This window comes from Artemia sp. Qi Xiang Cuo, chromosome 2 (genome assembly GCF_049724085.1).
Source record: "Artemia sp. Qi Xiang Cuo chromosome 2, ASM4972408v1, whole genome shotgun sequence".
Taxonomy (NCBI): Eukaryota; Metazoa; Arthropoda; class Branchiopoda; order Anostraca; family Artemiidae; genus Artemia; species Artemia sp. Qi Xiang Cuo.
In genome coordinates, this window is record NC_142795.1 from 23,613,780 (window position 1) to 23,637,852 (window position 24,073).

Here is a 24,073-nt window from a genome sequence, read left to right on the forward strand (position 1 = left end):
GTTTAACTCAGGTATTGAACCTTTGGTAGATATAATGGTTCGAAAATAAACTATTCCCGTAATACAGAAAATTTAAGTTTGAACAATTATTCGTTATTATTTCATCATATCTCTGGTTTAGTCTGGTAGCTCTTTACTTTTACTCGAAAAGTGTCCTCTTGTGGGAAATGCAAAATACGATGAAATTACGTTCCCATGGTTCTAATTCAGATCCTTTAATTAGGGAGATCAAGGCTTGGTATGAAAAAAGAATTTTCAGTGAAAGACTCATAAATATAGCTCTTAATATGGTTTTTCAGTGTTTTTTCTAACGTAAATAAGCAAAATATGACGAAATTATGTTCCCATGGTTCTAATTCATATCCTTCAATTAGGGGGTCATGACTTGGTCAGAAATATGAATTTTCAGTTACATACTCATAAATATAGCTCTTATTATGGTTTTTCAGTTTTTTTTCAAAAAAAAATATACAAACTACGACGAAATTACGTTCCCATGTTTCTAATTCATATCCTTCAATTAGGGGTTCAGAGCTTGGTAAGAAAAAGGAATTTTCAGTGAAAAACTCAAAAATATAGCTCTTAATATGACTTTTCAGTGTTTTTTTCCAACGAAAATAAGCAAAATATGATGAAAATGCATTCCCATGTTTCTAATTCGTATCCTATAATTATGAAAAAACTTGAAACAGTGATTTTGCGATAAGCCTTCAGCTGCAATTTACACCAAAAGGACAAGATACTTATCAAAATCATGAAATTTAAAAATGTAAAATGTATATTTCAATGAAATAATAGCCTTATTAATAATTTAAAATAAATAAACCGTGGAAAGTGGTTTTCTTTAGTATTGTTTGTGAATGATTAAAATAAGATGAGTGACAGAAAACATTTTGAAACTAAACAAAACTTTAAATTTGGTAAATTGTCAAATGTTGTCAAAATGTAATTTTTTCCTGAAATTTAAACCTCTTAGTTTAACTCAGGTATTGAACCTTTGATAGATATAATGGTTCGAAAATAAACTATTCCCGTAATAGAGAAAATTTAAGTTTGAACAATTATTCGCTATTATTTCATCATATCTTTGGTTTAGTCTGGTAGCTCTTTACATTTACTAGAAAAGTGTCCTCTTGTGGGAAAAAGTTTTTTATCACTCTAATAAGTTTATTGCTAAACATAAGTTTACGTTTGAACAATTATTTGTTATTATTTAATCATATCTTTGATTTAGTAGCTCTTTACTTTTAGTTGAAAAGTGTCCTCTTGTGGGAAAGAGTTTTTGCCACTTTAACTAGTATGGCATTGGACATAAGTTTACGTTTGAATAATTATTTAACTTTATTTCTGCTCATCTTTGATTTAATGTAGTAGCTCTTTACTTTTCTTTGAAAAACTTATTTTGTGGAAAGTTTTTTAATTAATAAAACATTTCGTGGTAACGAAGTGTAAGTAAGGAGTGAGCCAGCTCAATGGTATCCGAAACTCTAGAAAACGGAATTTTGATACAAATAGATACATCAAAGAATCAGCTTTAAATGCTGATTTCAAATATACAAGTTTCATCAAGTTTAGTTTACGTGTTTATTTGATAGTTTTTTTTTTTACGTGATAACATATCAAGCTAATGTGGAAAATTGTTAGAGGCATAACGTATAATGTACTCAAGTAATGCAGGATGTTCTACCATTTTGTAATGTAAAACAGCACTTCAACCTAAGGAAGGTCTAAGTGTTGTAGAAATAAAATTCTTAGATAGTAATCGACTTGAAATTATCGAAAACTATGTATTGAGTTTCTGAGTTTTTGAATTTCTCAGACCACAATGGTGCATCGTGGTGCACTTGGTCTTAAATATTTATGTAGTCGGTACAAAATTAACTGTTAATAGAGTTTTTATTTATAAGCTTTGTTTAACTAATCTGATTCATTTAAATCTTCAAAAATAATGTACTCCTATTAAAAACAACTCACTACAGCACCTAGTCGACCGAGAAGGACACAGCTGTGCATGCTCCCCCACCATAGAGGATGAGCGGTCTATACTTACCTTTTTAGGAGTGATTAATTAGAAGTATGTTTACAGAAAATTTACGTTTAAGCAATTATTCAACTTTATTTCTGCTCTCTTTGATTTAATGACGTAGCTCTTTACTATTCATTTAAAAACATAGTTATTATAAAGGTTTTTTTCTTGGTTTTATCAGATAAATTGAATCTCATACATGCTTCTATCAATGACATTAAATCTCGCTTCGTATGTAAAAAATAATAAAAAAAACCCATATCTGGCTAATTGATGAATTTTAGAAATACAAAATTATAAATAAAATGAAAAATAATAAGTAACCCTGTTTATTACATTTATAGAACACTCCTCAGTATATTCATGAAGACTATACCTTTCCACAGAGCTTTTGGTCATAGTGTTCTCGACCTTTTTAGGATGTATGGACCGAGTGGGAGCTCACAGAAAGTGAGGAGCTTCTTTTGTGTAAATCTGAGATTGTCAGTTCATATAATGATGACGACGTGGTAGAAGTTCATTATACATCATCTGGACTATCGTATACATCAGATGATTTGGTGAGGAGGGGACCCTCAGGGAGAATGTGTTTCGAAGATGATGATCGTCTATATGTTGATATGCCCCCTCTGAGTAATATTAAAATAGACAATGATGATGATGACAGCATTCAAATAATCACGTTACCTTCACCTCAAAATGAAGAAATTACGACTGAGGACGAGGTAGTGGAGGATGATGAGGTCATACATTTAAAAAGTATTATATATATATATTGATTTGACAGTTGAATAAAAATATATAGAAGAATGATTTTTTTTATAACATTGATAAAATACTTGGCTGTGGACTGATAGTAGGCCTACTCTATGGAGTGATTTAATTAAACTGAACTATTCATGTACAGAAGTCTCTGCTGGTATCCTTATTCTATACATATCTAGTATGAGAAAATAAAAATAGCAGAAACAAATTTATTGTATGATTATGGTATAAAACTTTTCAAGCATATAAAAAATGGGATTTATCGTAAAATGGTATATGAGAACACTTCCACCTTGGTTTCCGTTGCTTAAAATCCTTTTCGTAGAATGACCTCTTATGTTGTCTCTTAAAGGGCCACTTTTCTCTTCTCTTGGAGCATAATCATCATAATAATCCGAGTTATATCTTGCACTATACACATTTTTCCTTGGGTTTTCACTGCTGTCTTTTACACTATAGAGAAAGCCTTCTTTTACCAGTCTCTTCTATTGATCCTCCTTTTCTATCATATCAATCCTTCTTTTATCTGAGCTTACTTGCAATCGATATAAATTTCTCTCCATGTCACATATAATTTTTCTTCTCGTTTCCTCCAGATTCTTCCCATCTGTCTCTGCCTCTAAGCTATCTAAACATTCAGTAGGTTCATGTGAATACTCAAAATCATGAAAATGTCCTTTACAAATAGAAAAGTTGCAATAAAAGGATATTTCTAACTCAACTTGGTCACTCATGTTATTACACTGCTAACTAAAAACTTATTGAATTCTATTCACAGACTAATAAAAATATAACAAAAATTCTTTTCTTCATATTCCCGCCGCCGCTAATTTATAATACGCCCTCTGATTGGTTGAAAAGGGGGATGCATCCGACTCGCTGATTGGCTGAGAAGGAAACACGGGATCTAACTGTTTCCTATTCGTGGGAACTCTTAAAGTTCGCCTCGAGCGTGCACTAGTCCAAAACAACAACAACAACAAATACTGTTTCCTATTTCTGACTCCTTGACATTCGCTGAGAGTGTGCACTTGCCCAAAACATCAACAACAACAAATACTGTTTCCTATTTCTGGACACCATGACATTCGCCTCGAGCGTGCACTTACAACAACAACAACATCGACCTTGACATTCGCTGAGAGCGTGCACTTAAAACAACAACAACATCGACCTTGGAAATTTAGGTCATTGACCCGATTAACAACGTGGTCTCCCCAGGGAGGCTATGCCCATATATGGACTCCCGTTCGGACCTTTAGGGTCATCTCTACTTGTATTGTTGATGCAAGCATCCCATTCTTTAATTACCCGTGAGGCATTCTTAACCATCGCAATACCTTTACGCAAATATCTTTTCGCAAAAAAATCGCAAATCTCGTAAACTAAAGAAGTAATTACCCTTTTCAAAAACATTAGTCCTTCTATTAATGAACCCATGAAACGAAATCAGTCTGATAGCATCACACAATCTCGCTCCTAGTTCCAAAAATGGAATGCATGTAGCGTTCGTAGCAATAGGTTTAAAAACCTATTAGCCAAGTTTAAAAAAAAACCTACTAATCAACTTACAGATGAATGACCACGTATTTAACCTAAAAAAAACTTGTATATCATGAACTAGAAATCTACGTCAGAAAAACTTGTCCTTAATTGGATGTAACCGACTCGCTGATTGGCTGAGAAGGAAACACGTGATCTAACTGTTTCCTATTTCTGGAAACTCTTAACATTCGCCTCGAGCATGTACATGTCCAAAACAACAACAACATCAAATGCTTAAATGGATGTAACCGACTCACTGATTGGCTGAGAAGGAAACACGTGATCTAACTGTTTCCTATTTCTGGAAACTCTTAACATTCGCCTCGAGCATGTACATGTCCAAAACAACAACAACATCAAATGCTGTCTCCTATTTCTGGACACCTTGACATTCGCTGAGAGCATGCACTTGCCCAAAACAACAACAACAACAAATACTGTTTCCTATTTCTGGACATCTTGACATTCACCTCGAGCGTGCACTTACAACAACAACAACATCGACCTTGACATTCGCTGAGAGCGTGCACTTAAAACAACAACAACCTCGACCTTGGAAATTTAGGTCATTGACCCCATTAACACCGTGTTCTCCCTAGGGAGGCTATGCCCATATATGGACTCCCGTTCGGACCTTTAGGGTCATCTATACTTGTATTGTTGATGCAAGCATCCCATTCTTTAATTACCCGTGAGGCTTTCTTAACCATCGCAATACCTTTACGCAAATATCTTTTCGCAAAAAATTCGCAAATCTCGTAAACTAAAGAAGTAATTACCCTTTTCAAAAACATTAGTCCTTCTATTAATGAACCCATGAAACGAAATCAGTCTGATAGCATCACACAATCTTAAATGGATGTAACCGACTCACTGATTGGCTGAGAAGGAAACACGTGATCTAACTGTTTCCTATTTCTGGAAACTCTTAACATTCGCCTCGAGCATGTACATGTCCAAAACAACAACAACATCAAATGCTGTTTCCTATTTCTGGACACCTTGACATTAGCTGAGAGCATGCACTTGCCCAAAACAACAACAACAACAAATACTGGTTCCTATTTCTGGACACCATGACATTCGCCTCGAGCGTGCACTTACAACAACAACAACATCGACCTTGACATTCGCTGAGAGCGTGCACTTAAAACAACAACAACATCGACCATGGAAATTTAGGTCATTGACCCCATTAACACCGTGGTCTCCCTAGGGAGGCTATGCCCATATATGGACTCCCGTTCGGACCTTTAGGGTCATCTCTACTTGTATTGTTGATGCAAGCATCCCATTCTTTAATTACCCGTGAGGCATTCTTAACCATCGCAATACCTTTACGCAAATATCTTTTCGCAAAAAAATTCGCAAATCTCGTAAACTAAAGAAGTAATTACCCTTTTCAAAAACATTAGTCCTTCTATTAATGAACCCATGAAACGAAATCAGTCTGATAGCATCACACAATCTCGCTCCTAGTTGCAAAAATGGAATGCATGTAGCGTTCGTAGTAATAGGTTTAAAAACCTATTAGCCAAGTTAAAAAAAAAAAACCTACTTAAAAATCAACTTACAGATGAATGACCACGTATTTAACCTAAAAAAAACTTGTATATCATGAACTATAAATCTACGTCAGAAAAACTTGTCCTTAAATGGATGTAACCGACTCGCTGATTGGCTGAGAAGGAAACACGTGATCTAACTGTTTCCTATTTCTGGAAACTCTTAACATTCGCCTCGAGCATGTACATGTCCAAAACAACAACAACATCATTTGCTTAAATGGATGTAACCGACTCGCTGATTGGCTGAGAAGGAAACACGTGATCTAACTGTTTCCTATTTCTGGAAACTCTTAACATTCGCCTCGAGCATGTACATGTCCAAAACAACAACAACATCAAATGCTGTAACCATCGGACCTTTAGGGTCCGATGGTTACAGCATAGAAAGATGTAATGACCAGTAGAATAGAATATCTATCAGAAAAAAACCTGTTTGGTACGGGGGCGTTGTAGAATAACATGATATGTCTAAGCAAATAGCATGGTAATTCCTATATGTCTATGCAAATTCATTATTAGCATTCTACTTATACCATCAGATTCAGCGTATTAGGAAACCCTACTGTAGAGGTTTCAAGCTCCTATCTGCAAAAATGTGGGATTTTGTATTATTTGCCAGAAGAAAGATCACGGATGCGTATTTATTTTGTTGTTTTTTTCCCAGGGGTGATCGGATCGACCCAGTGGTCACAGAGTATCATGAGAGGGCTCATTTGAAAGGAAATTAAAAGTTCTAGTGCCCTTTTTAAGTGACCAAAAAGATTGGAGGACAACTAGACCCCTCCCGCGCCCATTTCCCCCCAAAATCGTCCAATCAAATTTTGAGATAGCCATTTTGTTCATCATAGTTGAAAGGCCCAATAAATATGTTTTTGGATTAAGACGACCCCTCCCCCCCCCCGCCAACAGTTCCAGGGGAAAGGTCTTTAAGTTATAAAATTTCCCCATTGTTTGCGCATAGTATTTGTTTTTAGGAAGTATGTATACATTTTTGTATGGGGGGGGGGACGAATTTTCTGCTGTTTTTTTACGAGGGATTTTTCCATGGGGAGGGAAGTTTCCTTGGGGTGAACTTATCAAGGGAAACTATGTCTTGCTTTCTTTTTTCCGTCTCACTTTTACACGTGGAGTTGTTAAGAATAATTGTTAGGGGCAAATTTTCACCTGGATTGAATTGTCTAGATGATATTTCCGTGGGGAGGGAGATTTCTCCGTGGTGGTGAGGCCAGATTTCCTGGCATTAATTAAAAAACGATCAGAAATTAAATACTAGAAAACAAGTTTTTTTTAACTGGAGGTAAAGTGCAACATTAAAACTTAAAACGAACAGAAATTATTACGTATATTAAGGGAGCTATCTCCTTCTTAACACCTCGCTCTTTACCCTAAAGTGTTTTAGTACTTTAAAAAAAGCTTCTTATTGTTCTAATTAAACGACCCTTGTGTTATTAGAGTCGTTCTTAAAGAATTGGGACAAAACTCAAACTTTATCGCAGCCCACACTGTAAAAAAAATAAGTATCTTGAGTTGGATTTGGTTCAATTACCTAAGGAAAGTTTTTGGATTACTCTGACAGCGATCTGTTATTAACAAACAGCACGAAAAGTTGCCAACAAATGCCTTTTTTTTGGTAAAATCTCAGGGTTTTTCAGTACTACTTAAAGTGGTTTTGCTAGGTGATGTAACTGGTTTATTAAATACTTCTTTTTGTAGAACAATACAGGGAACAGTTCTTTTCTTAGTTGTGCAGTATGAAAGAAACTTATACTATGTTAGTTTTGATGAAGTATGAGCAGCTGGTAAAAATTACCAAAAAGTCAATGAAATCTATTCTTACTTACTTACTTAAAGCTCTTGCTCGGCAGCGTCGCCAGCGTAGAGGGAACCAGTCGTCAGCGCCGTCAGTCTTCTCCAGAGTGGTCGGTTCAGGGAGAGGGTTGTCACTTCAGCCGGGTTGATGTTTCTGGAGGCGAGCCGATCACGGATGACGTCCGCCCATCTGGTGTGTGGTCTTCCCCTAGGACGCCTCCAGCCGTTTGCAGCTGGGTCGAAATCGAAGATGAGCCGGGCGGGTGTTTGAGCAGGCAGACGGAGCAGATGACCATACCAACGCAGCGAGCGAGACTCAAGCTGCTCGGACAGGGGTGGGAGTTTGAAGGACCTGAGGATTTCTGAATTTCGTACCCTGTCGGGCCATCGGGAGCGTTCTATTTTTCGGAGGTGTTTCGTCTGGATGGCATCTACCTTCAGCGTCTGTGTCTGAGTCAGCGACCAAGTCTCAGCAGAATAGAGCATAATGCTGGCAACCGAAGCAGAGTATATTCGTGCTTTGGTGAGACGGCTGATCTGGGGTTTATGGAAGACTGTTTTTAGAAAGCGACCGAAGACAGAGTTTGCTTTTGCCGCTCTTGCTGATATTTCGGCATCTAGGCTTCCGTTTGAGCAGACAATTGAACCAAGGTAGGTAAACTGCTTGACTACCTCTACAGTCTGGCCACAAATTTCCACAGATGACAGGGGGTTGGACGGCGTCTATTCCACCTCCCCCAAAAAATTTTGGTTGTGATGCCCCTGTATAGCCCTATACGATATGGAATAGTATTGATCAGACCATCAAGCGAAATATCTTGATTGGATATAGTGGAACCAAAACGATCAAAATAGTGTAAACAATATATTCCCCCAATCTGAAGGATATTCAACGGAAGAAAATATAACCACCTTACAAATTATATAAAAAAATAAAATTGAATGACGTTATATTAAGTACGCCTGACATTTTTGAATTAGTCAAGGCAATTTTTTGTGTATCTTGACAAGTTTTTTTTCTTCAAATCTTTAAATAAAGAAAGATTCAATATACAGGGTCAATACACTTCTGAGATATTTGCTGTTTGGTATACTTTTGTTTTGTTCATATTTATTGGTCTTGAACATGCTTATTTGTTTTTTTGTTTTTTTAATTTGTTTATCAGGAAATTTCAGTTGCTTTTGGTGAAAAAGTTGTATGTAATTTTTTTTTAATCATTGCTTTACAAAACTGATCTATTAAAATCCACAGGTTCAACTGATTCGCTCCTGTATAGTATGTGGTTCATTAAGATAACTATAGTTGTTGTTTTTTTACCATTTGTTATATCGCCCTTTTTAAATGCAGAAAAACGAAATGTAATTAGTAGCTTTTAACATCGAACTTGTTTTCCCTTGTTTTATTGTCCCCTTAAAAAAAATTGCATAATAACCTATTTACTAATTTTAAAAAAAGGCAAAAACCCTTAGATATATTTTAGTTTTTATGCTCGTTTCATATGTGATCATCGTACCTGTAAAAAAAACACTGACGCATCTCAACAACCTGGAAGACCAAAAGATGGAACAGGTTCAAAAATTGTCCACTATCCAGAGGAATATCTAGCACTTTCCTAGCAAAAAAAAAATGCTTTTTATCATTCCGCCCTTCTCACCTGAAAAGCTTCTGCTGGCACTCGCTTTTCTACGGGTTTCTCAGATGATCCTTAAGAAGGTTATTTTTCTGTGTCCTTTATTTGTTGTTTGGGTGTTTAGCAATTTGACTAATTCTATTCACTTTCAGATCTCGTGAAAATTGCACAAGCACAAGCTGTTACTCATGGGTGAAGAATCAAGTTCCATTAAAACGTACACACTGATAGCTCCTTTTATACAAGCTTTTACAGAATTACATAAAGAGTATCTGATTGACCATGCTGCAGACTTTGAGTTTTTTCGGAATAAATGGAAGATGAAAAGTATGGATAAATTCACTTATCCTTTATCTCTGCCGGAGAATTCTATTCACTTTCTGGATGAAGCGTTTGATTTTTTAGTTGATCGGCTATCATCCCGATACCATCTTCCCACCCGGATTTTATCGATCTACACTATGTATGCACTCTTTATAAATCAATCAGTATCATCAAATGGCGAAAAAGCAGTCCGAATCAGTATAGCTCTTGATGATTGTAAAAATATAGAACTTCTGAAGAAAATACTCATTGAAGGCAAACATATTGATTGTTTTATTGTGATTTTGAAATTAAAAGCATTTAATGCTTTCGCTGCTGTTGTGGCTAGAGGGCGGTTTTATCGGGGCTTTGACAAAGATACAGCTGGTGATACGTTGGCAACTATAACAGAGACATTCGCCAATAAATTTAGAAACAGGACCATACCAAATTTAATTAATTTGCATGATCATTTGAGACAACAACATATAGATGGGCAAGGTGTGGGAAGTCTGGATCATCTCCCATATCCAAACTTGCCTCAAGATTTGAAAGTTGAAACGGATATTTTGGCAAATATTGCAAATGTTCGACAGACAGCTAAGGGATTTACCAAAGAAGAAGAGACAGTGCCTACAATGGAGGAACAATTGAGACCCAAGAATTCTCCAGGACAGGAGAGAAAGAAGAATTCAAAGCCACAGACAAAGAAGTAAAAAGGTTTATTGGATCCATGTTCAGTGATACAGTTGACGTAATGTATTAGTGTCAACTTTATGGCGTATTTCTGGCCAAAAAGTATGTAAAATAAACAGCAGGTTGAATTAGTAATTTCTGTGCACAAATGTGCTTATTTTCTTGCAGTTGTGGGCCCAAGGCAATTTATTGCAAAAAGCTATGGTATCTGTCATAATTTGAACAATCTTTAAAAAAAATACTGTGAAACTACTTATGAGTTTATCAAGAAGAAGCTTTTTTCGTCATTAGCTAATGTGAAATAATCATTTATATTTGTATTAAGATTTTTGTAACTGCTAAATCAAATATAACAATGTTCTTATGATTGTCAAGTATCATTAGTTCAAATTCATAACTGAGTCTGCATTTGTACACTTAAGCTAATGGCTACCTAAAGTGTGCTTCTCATTAATATTAAATCCCAAGTAATGAACTCTTTCTATTACATAAACTTGTTGCTTCAGATATTGTTCTTGTACGTTTATTTTTTGCAATAGATTTTCTTTCCTTGCTGAAATTTAGGATGGGTAGCTATGACGGAACGTTACCTTCCGGGAAGCTATGACGTTAGTAGACTACAGGATAAGAATTTTGAGAGGAATTTTCCAGGAACGGTTGAATACAAAAGCGGAGAGTTTAGACTTTGACAATGTAGAAGATGGATGGAATAATTTTTGGAAAACAGTTTCTGAAGTCGCTGATGGTGTCTTAGAGGAGGGACTTTTACGAAAATTATTGGAGCGGTAGATTATATGAAAATAAGAGATGCCTGAAGTAAGTCGAAAAAGTAGGCCTATTAGAATATGAATTAAGGAGGTGTGAAATGGCTGCCATGGATAAAATTGCTGAAGATCTGGAAGATACAGGCGGACGGTATAATAGTAAAATATTGTACGGGTATGTTAATAAATTTTTAGGGAATTGTCAATCTGGACTTGTCCCAGTTAAAGACGGGAACGGGGCCATCATTAGTTATAAGGAAAGAGGGTACTGGTCGGTTATTTCAAACACTAACAAGACTTACACTTAGGTTACATCTCAGAAAACTGGTTTAAAATCTAAAAAAAAAAAAAACAAGTGACGGGTGATACAATGCATTGGACTTAGACAGAATACATTGGTCCTGTATAATTTGGGCCATATATTTGTAAATTAGGGAGGGAGATATGTTAGGTTGGGTTAGGTTAAGTTTCCATAATTTTGTTTCTAAAGTGTTATTTTTTCATCATGTTTGTTATATTTCATTAGGATTAACTTAACTTCTTGGGTGTGTTTGCAATAACAGAATAGTACCGGAAAGAGTTAAAAAGAGATGGGTAGAACATTTTGATAATGTGCTAAGCCAAGATAAAGCTACTGGAAAAATTTTTCCTGTAACTTCCTTGTCTTTTCCTGAAAATCTTTCTGTTTCCTTGTCTTTCTTGTCTTTTCCTGAAAATCTTTTTCTTTTCCATATCATAGGCAGCGCAATAGCGCTGCCTAAGTAAAGAACGATGTTGGCACAATGTCCCCCCAGTATAAATATTTGGGATTTGTGGTTGCAGCAAGTGGGAATTGGACCGAGCATATTAAACTGATGATTTCACGTGGTAAGGCAGCGGCTTGTGCTCTGCTTCGGCAAAAACGTATCATGGGAATAAAAAATATGAAGATGCCAAAGTATCTATTTGCAATCAAAGTCCTACCTGTTGCTCATTATGGTCGCGAGTTGTGAGGGACTGCTGTGGTCAAACAACTAGAATCTCTTCAGTTTATTTATTTTAAGAGAGTTATAGGCCTCTGAAATAATTTTAGTAGTTTGGTACTCAAAGGTGACCTAGGCCTAATGGATCTGCGCCATATGAGGGCCATCCAAGTGATCAAGTTTTCGCTCCAGGTAATACGTTCCTCCAGGTTTGAAAGTTCTGGAAATTATGTCTTTGAGGATGACAACCCCTCCCCCTTACAGCCCTCAGGGCAAGGGTTGTAAGTTATGCCCTGGGTTTTTATAGAAAGTGTTGTTGTAGAAACTTAAAAATGGCTCATTCGATTGGAAGTTGAAAGAGCTAGTGCCCTTTTTAATAGTCAAAAGTGATTGGAGGACGACTAACCCCTCTCTCGAGCCCACCATTTGCCAAAATACATCCAATCAAATTTTTGACATAGCCATTTTGTTCAGCTTAGTTTAAAGTTCTGGAAATTAGGTCTTTGAGGATGACAACCCTCCGGGCAAGGGTTGTAAGTTATGCCGTGGGCCATGTAAGGTTTTTATAGAAAGTGTTGTCGTAAAAACTTTAAAAAGTGCGCATTCGATCGGAAATTGAAAGGGCTAGTGCCCTTTTAAAAAGTCGAAAGTGATTGGAGGCCAACGAACCTCCCTCTCACGCCCACCATTTCCCCAAGCACATCCATTCAAAATTTTGAGATAGGCATTTTGTTCAACGAAGTTGAAAGTTTTGGAAATTAGGTTTTTGAGGATGACACCCCCTCCCCACAGCCCTCAGGGTATGTAATTTATGCCCTGGGGGCATGTAAGGTTTTTATACAAAGCGCTGTTGCAGAAACTTCAAAAGGGGCTCATTCGATTGAAAATTGAAAGGGCTAGTGCCTTTTTAATAGTCGAAAATGAATGAAGGGAAACTAACCCCCTTCTGATGCCCACCATTTCTCCAATCACATCCAATAAAATTTTGAAATAGCGATTTTGTCCAACGTAGTTTAAATTTCTGGAAATTAGGTCTTTGAGGATGAAAATCCCCCGACAACCCTCAGGGCAAAGGTGGCGAGTTATAACCTGGGGGCATATAAGGTTTTTATAGAAAGCGTTGTCGTAGAAACTTCAAAAAGGGCTCATTTAATTAGGAATTGAGAGGGCTAGTGCCCTTATTAATAGTTAAAAAGCGACCAAAAAAGAGGCTGTGTCTTTTCCCTGAAAAAGACTATGTCAATATAAAACGAACAGAAACTAATTAAATAAAACTTTCCACAAAATAAGTTTTTCAAGAAAGGTATAGAACTCCATTAAACCAAAAATAGAACCAAATAATCTACCAAGCGCAAAATTACCACAAATTAGTATCAATGAATAAATGAAACCAAAAATAAACAGAAATTAAAATAAATAACAGAGTCAAACTCAAAACGAGCAGTAATTAATATGAGTAGGGTTCTAAACCCCTATGCTTTCTTAAAGCCAGAATATAATTTGTACTTTACTGGAAAAAATTCTTCTAAATATTTTCGTTTTTATAACTTTAAGAAATCGAAAATTAATTAAGATTTTAAGGGCAATGCACATTTTTTTCAGTATATTTATTTGAATTTTTTTCAGTAAAGTAAAAAAGAATGAAAAAATCTGTGACGCTTTGGATGTGAAGGAGGATATATTTTGTGAGGAAGCATTGGTGACAGTGTGGTTTTAGGAAGGGATGCGTCGATCACATTTTCTTAGGTTAATAATTGAGAAGTGCATGAGTCATAAAACACCTTTAGTCCTCAGTTTTATAGATCATGAACAAGCGTTTGACTTAGCTGATAGAAGACCTTTAGCAATGGTCCTATCCTTTTATGGTATGCCAGATAAATGCAGTAAAGTGATTGTTGCAACGTATGAGAATAAAATTGCTGCAGTGAAGGTAGGAATGGAGGTCAGTAACTAGTTTCGTATTAAATCAGAAGTTGAGCAGGGATTGCGGCCTATCTTAATTTATATGGATCATTTTGATGGACTCTGTCCTAAAGAGCACAGCAAAGACAGTGGGAGAACCCGGAATCAATTGGGGAAGTAAAGCTCTCCTAGACTTAGATCATCCTGGTGATTCAAGTAACATAGATGAAAATATTAGCAAAATTAATGAATTTGTATAGGTTTTGCGGGTCCAGGGTACAAGAACATGTTTGAAAATTATTGTTAAGAAGACTAAGTCGCTAACACTAGGAATAAGTGAAGGTGAAAAGGTCATTTTGAGCGACTACAAGATCAATCAAGTGGACAGCTTCACTTACCTAGGTAGTATTGTTATTAAAGACGTTGGTGCAATGAAGATGTTAAAAATAGGATAGCCAAGGCCATGTTGTTTTTTCTCAGTAGAAAAATGTTGGAAGAATAGGAAGATAATTCTGTGAACCAAGATTATAATATTGGAGGCTACAGTGATGACTGTGGTCAAGTACTGTTTTGGAGCGTGAGCGCTCCGTAAAACGGAGGATTTGCTAGATATTTTCTAGAGAAATTGCCAACGGATCTTTTTGGGTACCCGACTAACTGACCCTATCTCAAACAGTAAGCTGTATGAAAAATGTGGTTCAATCCCACTTTCTAGGGCTATAATGAGAGAAGGGTTGAGATGGCTAGTTCATGTTCTGCAGATGAAGGATGTCTGATTGTCCTTGTCGCAAACCGTCTATGGCCAAATGAAAAGCAGGTTGTCTCTGAAGAGGATGAGAGGAAGTCGTAAGAAAAGATTTAAGGTAAATGGGAACTTCTTGGGAGGGTGTAAACAGTGATGCCTCGAATAGATTAGGATATATGTGTATATATATCAAATTTAAACATGGCCAGTTTTTACTTTTGTCTCATCAGTCGACTATGCGATCAGATAATGTCTTTTTTTTTTACTTTGAAAGGTCTTGGTGATGACCAAAAGTAACTGTTTTAAACCTTATCGATCTTTGAACTCCTTTGATATCAGAAAGCCGGCATCGAGTTGTACAAATCTGCCTTATATGGTTTGGGGTTAAGCAATAACACCCTTTAAATTTTTAAAGATGCTTTTCTTGATTCTAAGGCTCTCTTTAGTTAAACTGTGTAAGAAGTGTTTTCTGTGTTTTTTTTTCATTCTGAGGTGTAGCGAATTTAAATTTCAGATCAACAAAATTAGGACTGGAGTAGGGTTCTACTGTAAAATGTATTTATAATATTTAATTTGATTCAGTTTCCCTAGATGGCTGATCGGCCAAAGATCAAGAGTAAAGAAAAAACAGTTTGTGTCAACTTTTCCCAATCTGTAAAGAAGTTTGACATTAAATTGCGTTGGAAGATGCTTGTTAAGCGTCAAATTTCAGAATTTTCCACTTCAGAACAACCCAAATTGTTTTCTAGCAGTACTTGGAAGTAAACATAGCATCAAACCATTAGTAACACGTTGCTTCAGGTTGATATTGATGTCTAGTGCTTCTAATCCTTACAGTGGAAAGAAATATTAAATCTGACAGTTTTAATCGGTTAAGTGGATACTTACGCAACCATATATCTCCTTAGAAATTATAAAAAGAGCGAAGCTCAGTTTTTATTGAAAAACACCTTTTTATGCTGATGGGCCTAGACTTGAGATGGGTTCAAGGGGCAAAAAATGTTTTTGTTTCTGTGGCCTCGGTACTTCAATTGTTCGTGGTTTAATGATAGTATTAGTTTGCAAGTTTTCTTCTTAATTTTTTCTAATTTTGTGTCTTCTTGTTATTCATAATCTAGTTTGATTTTCTCCTTTTCTGGACGGCTTGGTAGGATCAGTTTCAATAACTTCTATACCCATTATGGCAATTTGTGCTAATATTCAGGGTTTTGATCCTCGTAGCTTCTGGAGCTTGCATCTTAATTTTGGGTTTCTCAGAAATTAATCTAGTTAATGTAATCTTTCAATTATTCATAAGTGACAATCCTTAATAAATAGCATTCATATTATCTTAGGTTATCGGCTTTTTCCCCAGGGTAATGAATTGTTTCCAGAAGCGTCACGGATGGGGGGGGGGGGTTGACCGATTTTTGGTGTCTCGGTAAAATTGCCTTGCAATTTTACCGGGACTGCTTTATTGAGTCATCGTTTAACTTGAATAAGGTAGAATATTAAAATTAATAAGTCAGATGAAAGAAAATGAAAATACTGACATGACAACCATTGATATATCGACATGCAGAAATGTTGGTTTCAGTCGGTAAATGTGGCGATTTTACCTATTCAATTTCTAATGAAAGGTTAAATAAAATGATAAGATTGATGAAAATAGATGATAAGACTAACAGAATAATTGTGGCTATCTTGATAAGGTTCTACAATCATATTGGTTTAGCCAGAAGCAACTGCCGATTTTGTGGAAATTGTAGCTTTCGCTATCCACTACTTGTCCACGGCAACTCATTGGGGAATAATATATTGGTGTATCTGGGGTCGCTTTGATTATTGATTTAAGTGCAAAATAGCAAATTGACTACAAAAAATAAATATGTCATTTTCTCCATCACGACATTGAATTGGCAGTCCATTTGAGCTGAAAAGGAGATAAGGCGGGTACTTAAATTGTTCACTATTTGTCAACAAGTGGGTAGGTTGTCTATATAGCCTCTACGGTTCCACTTGTGCTAGTCAAAGGATCTAAGATTTTTATATATATAGTGTCTATTTTTTTCCGAATTTCCAACAGCCACAATGATCCCTCCCCGAAGTGATTTCATGCTTGAGGTAGTACAGTAATGTCAAATTCATAGACAGACGATTTATGTATGGATTAGCCATGTACCATGGAAGGGGACCAGAGCTTCCCTCCCCCTCAAAAAATTGGCTTTATTGCTTTGTTACTTCCTTATGAACCAAAACGGCAAAAGATGGGCGAGTAAAAGAGGGCTTTGCCATAAGAATAAGATAATGAACCGATTGGCTGAGAACCCTGGCGAATTGAACGAACATTTTCAAATACAATTCCTAATTTTGAAACCGACTCAAACTGCCGACTCTGTTTTTCTGGAGCCAGCATGCCGAAAGCTATTGGGCAAAATGGATGAAAGCTATGAACGCTTTTCTGAAGTAACAAAGATGGCTCTGGGGAAAAGCCTAAATCCTGTAGAAATCACGTTAGATATAAAGGCATAGGAATGCTTTTCGGCCCAGATTTAGGTTGCAAGCGATGTAATCAATATATATATTGCACTGTTTTTAGACTCTATTCAAAGAAATGCATGCTATCAAGCCAATCTTTTCAACTCTGGTCTACCAGTTTCAGCCACGACAGAAAGAAGTTTCAAGAAACTGAAATAGGTGTTGACAGCTTTGTTTGTAACAGTGGTTGTAGGGGGAGCGAAAACAACGACAAAATTGCTGAGAATCTGGAAGGCACAGCCATCGTAAAATATTGTACTGTACTGGCTTGTCAAGAAATTAAGAGGGATTAGTCATTCTGGACTTGTCCCAATTAAAGAGACTAGCAGTTTCTTAACTGATGTAATACTGATGTTTAATACTGTGTAACAAAATTGCGACTTGGCATGAAAACAGAGCGAAGTTTGCAAATGATTTGTCATTGCTGATACTTCATAAGCTAGGATACATGATTAGTACGGATGCATAATTCGCCGTTTGGAGGCTCACTGTGAAGAAAAATGGCTTTCAATTAATAGGAAAAAGTCAGCACTTATGAGGGTCTCATTTTTGAAGAAAAAAAAAGTTCCTAGTCAAAGTGATATAAATGTGCCAATTGTAAATAATATGACAATTTTAAATGCGACTTTTAACTCAAAAATGTCATGGATGGATCATGTAAATAATTGTACTAAGAAGGCGAACATAGCGATGCATAATCTAGTCACAATTCGGCGATTCAGTTTTAGTCGTTTTTCACTGTTGAATTTTTGTAAACTGTACATTCGGAGTATTTTAGAGTATGCTTGTCCTGTGTGGCATCCGGGGCTAAGTAAAGAGCAAAGAAATGACCATGAGAATGTGCAGGAACGAGCCACCCGTGTGATATTAGGTCCGGAATTCACGAATTATGATGATAGCCTTAAATTTCTAGGCCTCGATGGACTTGATGCCTGGCGACACCAGCTTACAATGGCCTTTGAACAGAAGCTTTTGGAGTCAAGAAGGCATCGATATTTACCTCCTGAATCGACACGAACAGGGTTTAATGCAAGACATCAAAATAAAATCAAGCCATGTAAGCCCTAGGCTACCAATCGATAAAGATTGTCTTTTTGACAGTATTTTATATCTCACTTTAATAAGTAAGTGACAAGGAAGAGTGATTATTTAAATTATATTGTGTCTCATTTCATTCTTATTTGACATAATAAACTCGTATCGTATCGTAGCTGGTGATAAATCGAGATGGGCAGAACATTTTGAGAATATTTCATGTCCTGTATTCTAAAATTATTCAAAAACAATAGGGCCTCTGGTGTGATAGTGTGGTAAGCGAGTTTTTAAAGTTGGGTATTATCGAAGTAGAGTAATAAATTACTCAAAATTATGAATATAATTTAAAAAAAGTGATTTTAGGAAAACTTTTACTTAAACCCCTTTATAAGAAGGGAATAAGAGTGAATGTGATAATAACACAAGCATTATCTTGATTTCCGTCAGAAGCAAATTACTTGGTAAATTAAGAAAAGAACAGCGCGGTTTAGGGAGGGGAGACGGTGCATCATCTAAATTTTCACTGTTAGAAAAGCTTCAGTGAATGTTCTCTCCTGGCATGAGTATACCAGATTAGTACATTGAAGCAATTAGTGCTGAGTATGAGAACAGTACTGCTGTGGTTAAGGTAGGAAGTGTAGTTAATAGTTGATTAGGTTTGGAATCAGGAGCTGATAAGGATTGTGTCTTATTCCTGTGAATGCAGATTGTTTTGATGGACCTCATCCTAAGGAACATGAAAAAGGCTATAGGAGAACATATGGGAGTTAAAACTCTCCTAGATTTAGATTATTCAGTCGACTGGATTGCCCGCAATGTAAAAAAAAATAATTGCGGAAATAATTAATTCTTGGAGCTTTTGGGAGTTCAGGGCGTTAGGACAGGTTGGAAAATTAATGCTATGGTGACTAAGTTGGTAAGACTATGGTTGAATGAGGGTGAAGTAGTGATGCTATGTAACGGGAAAATCGATCAAATGTATAGGTTAAATTTCTTTGGGAAGCATTATCAGTAAAGATGGTGGATGCAGTGAGCGTTTAAAAATTAGAATTACAATGGTGTGTACCCGGAGAGGGGCGCGCCGCTCTCCGGGTTACTGGCGCATATTTATGTGGAACATATTGAAAATTGGGCATTAGATTCGTATTTTTTGAAACATATCTTTTGGGGACGCTACATGGATGACGTAATTTCACTCTGGAACTAAGGGGAAAATGAACTTAAGGGTTTTCTTAGATCACCTTAATACATACGATAGAAATTTACAGTTTACTTTAGAAATCGAAATCCCTAATAAAATCCCATTGCTAGATGTGTTAATTATTCGTAGCTTCGATTAACCCAATTTTACTATCTATATAAAACCAACAGATAATAATAGATATTTGTATTTTAAATCAAATCACCCCCCACATGTTAAAAGAGCAGTTGTAATATCCCTTGTCGATTGTGCCCTAGACATTGGTTCTGATTTCCACATCACAGCAAAATCAAATTTAATCAAGGGCATACTTTTTGGAAATGGGTGTCGTATCCTATTTTATTTATTAATAGTGTAATTAACGGTAGACTGAAAAGATATTCCCGTAAAATTAATGATAGTTTACCATGTGAGATTTCTGACAAGCGCTTAAACATAATTTACCTCCCCTACATCCCAAAAATAACTACAAATCTTAAAAAAGTTTGCACAAAAATAATCTGTATGTAGTATTCACAAATAATTTTAGAATCATAAATTTTCTAAATTCTGGTAAAGATAAAACCCCAGTTTCTCGCCAAAGAGGGGTCTATCAAATACCATGCGATTGTGGCAAATATTATGTAGGTAGTACACACCAGAATTTAGAAAAGCGCATACAACAGCATAAAGATATTATAGTCAAAGCTCTAAATTCTAGTATTTCTGTTGTTTCATCTGATTCTGCATTAGGCAGCCATATCTTTGAAAATCCTAGCCACAATATACTTTTTGAAGAATCCACCCTTATTAGCAATGACCTAGGCATAAAGCAGGTAGTTCGAGAAGCAATTGAAATTAGACTTACGATAAATAATAATATTTCCTTAAATAGGGACTTGGGGGAATATTCACTAAATGCTCTATACACAAATTTAATTAAAAATGATCATACAAAATATTTAAAAAAAAAACGATAGACATTAACACAGAACCGATCACAAAAAGACCTTTGAGGTTGGCTGCCAAAAAGGCTGGATTAGCAATAAGAACGTGTTTTTAAATTATTTTTCTTTCATCTCATTGAATCGCCTTGTTTTACCTTACTTTTTATCAGTCCTGGTTGAACTTCGCTGAAGTAAGGATGCAAGGACTGCTTTGAAAAATTTTAAATTTTTGGTTTTATTGGTCGCATGTTGTTGTGAGTCTTTTTTCTTTTATATAATTTTGTCTTGCTGAGGACGGCCCTTGGACATAGGGCCGACATATTCATTCAAATTATCTCCACTGTCTTGCAAAAAGATTTCCCTATTGTTCTTCGTACTTTTGTTGTTCATCTAGCTTTTATCATAAATGTAGTCATTGTTTAGCTGATGAATGAGGAAAAATATTTTGGTATTCTGAGCTTTCCATTCCTTGTCCAATACTAACATAGTTAAATATTATAGTTCAATGCTAAATACTTTTTGAGGTCAAAGTTTTTAAATTCACTGAAATTTGTTTATATACCATATCAAATAAAGGAGTGTGAGGCTCCCTAAAGATGAAATAAACAACAGGAAACAATAAATAGAAAAGAGAAACACAGGCACTAAAACAAAACACAAGCCTTGACCCCCTGATCTCAAGCAAGCCAAAAACTAAACAAAAACTAGGTTTCCTATATTCTGAAACCTGGAAATTCCTAAATTTCCCAAATTTATGAAAGGAACTTCCCGTAGACATGTTTGCTATATTCAGATAATGGATTAAACTATAAATCCAATGGTATGTTTATTTCTTAGCTATCTTGGCAAAGGTGCAGATTAGCTGGTCAATGTTTTGTCCGTCAAAAAATCAGAAAAAATTCAACTATTAAGCTTGTCCACTTAGAGTCCATTTACTTTAATGCTAGAGTTTACCTTTAAGCTAGTATGTCTAACTTACATTGTTACTTTGCTTGGAAACCCTGATTCGTCATTCACCGGGAACTAGTTCTGGAAGTGATGGATATTTGGTGATTGATTTTCGTTTTGGTTTTTCAGAATGTCTGGAAAGAGGAAAGCTCCACTAGTCAGCCAGCAGCGAACAGCTTCCTAGCCACATTGAACAAGCTGAAAACGCGTGCCAATCAGCAAACTTCGTACCATATACCTTCTGCTAAAAAGACCAGTCCTGAAGACAGAATAGAGATGGCTAACGCTGAGACGGACAATGCTGCCCTAAAAGATACTGGGCTGGTTCAAGAATCAGTAGAAATTTTGGAAATCAGCGTTTTGCAGGAATCCGATGAAATTGCATCTACATCTGCCACAATCGATCTAGTTGAGGGCTCAGAGACTCGTGTGAAGTCTGTTGGTCACAAGTCTAAGAAGACGCACTATGCTCAGAAGTTTCGAGCAGAGTGGTTGACCGATGCAGTGCTGAAACCTTTCCTTACTCAATCGCCAGATGGAAGCAAAAAGGCCTATTGTAGATACTGTCAGCAAAAGCTGACGGGAAGTTTGACTGTCATGAAGATTCACGCGACTAGTGAGCTTCATAAGAAGAACGTAAAAGCAGCATTGGGACAACTGACAGTTGAGGGAGCAGTCTGAAACGAACAAAGGCAGGAAAATGAGAAGAGTAATAGGATGGTGTCAGCTGCTGAATTACGCCTTGCAGCAATGGTTGCAGCTGAAGATATTCCTTTGAGAAAAATTGATACTCTTGTTCCCGTTTTGAAAAAAGTCTTGTGGGGATTTAGCTACAGCCAAGCATGTTGAAATGAAGCAAACTAAATTGACTGGCATTGTTAAAAATTATAGGATCTCATGGCGAGGACACTTTAGCATATGTTCTTCAGGAGAACTTTTTTTCAATAATCGCCGACGAAAGCACAGACAGATCAGATACAAAGTCCTTAGTTGTTATTGTAAAGTATGTAGACAGTGAGAATACCGTGAGGGAAGAATTCCTGGCACTACTAGAAGGGGACGACGCAACTGCAAGAGGGCAAAAGAATCTTCTGACGAAGTACTTTAAGAAAATTGACGTTCCATTACAAAATATGATTGGGCTTGGTCTTGATAATGCGTCGGTCAATATGGGGCATAAAAACGGCCTCGCAGCCCAGCTGCTGCGTGAAAATCCGCAGCTGTTTGTTCTTGGTTCTACTTGCCATACTGCTGCATTGTGTGCTTTGGCTGCAGCGAAGCATTTACCCGCTGAAGTCGAAACTTCGTGAAGGAACTCATCAACTTCATAAGCGCAAGCCCAAAGAGACAGTTGGAACTGAAGGTTTTCCAGGAGTTTTGTGAAATTGCCAACCACAGACTTCTGCAGATTAGCGGCATACGCTGTTTGTCTCTTGAAGCCGGAATTAACAGATTACTTTAATAGTGGCCAGCCTTGCATTTATATCTGACAGACTTGCCCCTACCATCGTCGCGCAACTCTACAAGGGATATAGCCAAAAAGCTGCTAAGTGTGATGGGTGTAGGCGTGAATAAGGCCTACTTGTACTTCCTGTCGTATATACTGACAAAGATTAACAAGTTCAACCTTGAGTTCCAGTCACGTGGAACAAGGACTCATAGCCTTTTGAGACGTACCCGCAAGCTTTAATTGTCTACTCTGCAGTGTTTTCTTTGTCCTGAGAAGCTCAAAGGTAACTTTACTTCCCTGAACGTAAGCAGTCCTGAAAATTTTTTGAAGCTTGAAAATATTAAACTTGGGATGAATACCGAGTTGCACCTTTAAAGCCTTTCAATGGAATACCGACGTCACTGGGTGCAAGCCATTCGAAAAGCCTGCCTTGCTTATCTTATTGAACTTGCTAAGCAGATCCGTACTAGGATAAGACTGGATGACCCTGTTCTTACATCTTTAGAACTCCTAGATCCACTGAAAGCTATGAGCAACGTAACTATGTCACTTTTCCCTCTTCTACAGAGGTTTAAACATGTTGCTGTTAGAAACTTCAGAATGGAAACGGAGAGGATGAAGATGCTGGAGGACCTTAATAGTGAGTATGAGGAAATTCAAATCTGAAGCGAATTTATTTCAGAAATAGTATCAGATTTAGAGTGTCCTACATTCTGGAAGAGGCTTACCAAACTGAAAGATGGTAGGGGAAAGCCATGTTCCGAGTGCTCCCCAAGTTTATGTTGACCCTCTGTGCTTTGCCCCATGCTTCGGCTGGTGCAGAGCGGCAGTTTTCCAATTTAAATATTATCAAGACGACTGGGCAAAACTGATTAAATATCGATACAGTTGGAGCTCTCATGCACTCCAAGCAACTCCGCCTCAGAGACACAAGATACGTTTCGGAGTCGGAGATTTCGCCTGCTCTAATTGATAGATGCAGAAAATGGAAGATGAACGTGAACAAACCCGGTCCCTGGGAAACAGAAGAGGGTGCAGGACCGGCAGTTAAGCTTTGAAAAAGTCGAATTTGGTTTGTCGAATCAGAGTTTGCTATTATTTTTTTACTTTGAATTTCATTTTTCGTGGTCGTTTTTTTTTTTTTTTTTTGTTTACCTGAAATTTTTGTGAAGCCTAGTCGTAAGTATATACTGAAACTATAAACTTTCGGAAAAGTTGGTTAACTATGGAGTTAAGCCGACCCTGTCGAAAATTAGGAGGCTGGAAGAAACTGTTTGGAC

General features: G+C 36.7%; 2 protein-coding genes across 5 annotated transcripts in view; one reads left to right on the forward strand and one right to left on the reverse strand.

The window, feature by feature from the left end:
* LOC148955022 (uncharacterized) overlaps positions 1–10,710 on the forward strand; it is a 28,498-nt gene extending 17,788 nt beyond the window's left edge. For all 4 annotated transcript variants that reach the window (XM_089099744.1, XM_089099766.1, XM_089099752.1 and 1 more), the window contains exon 2: positions 9,497–10,710. In XM_089099744.1, the coding sequence (XP_088955870.1) occupies positions 9,533–10,363 (831 nt within the window). In that variant the 5' untranslated portion in view covers positions 9,497–9,532 and the 3' untranslated portion in view covers positions 10,364–10,710. The remainder of the gene's footprint in view (positions 1–9,496) is intronic.
* Liprin-beta (liprin-beta 1) overlaps positions 1–24,073 on the reverse strand; it is a 622,086-nt gene that overhangs the window by 334,246 nt on the left and 263,767 nt on the right. The window lies entirely within an intron of this gene.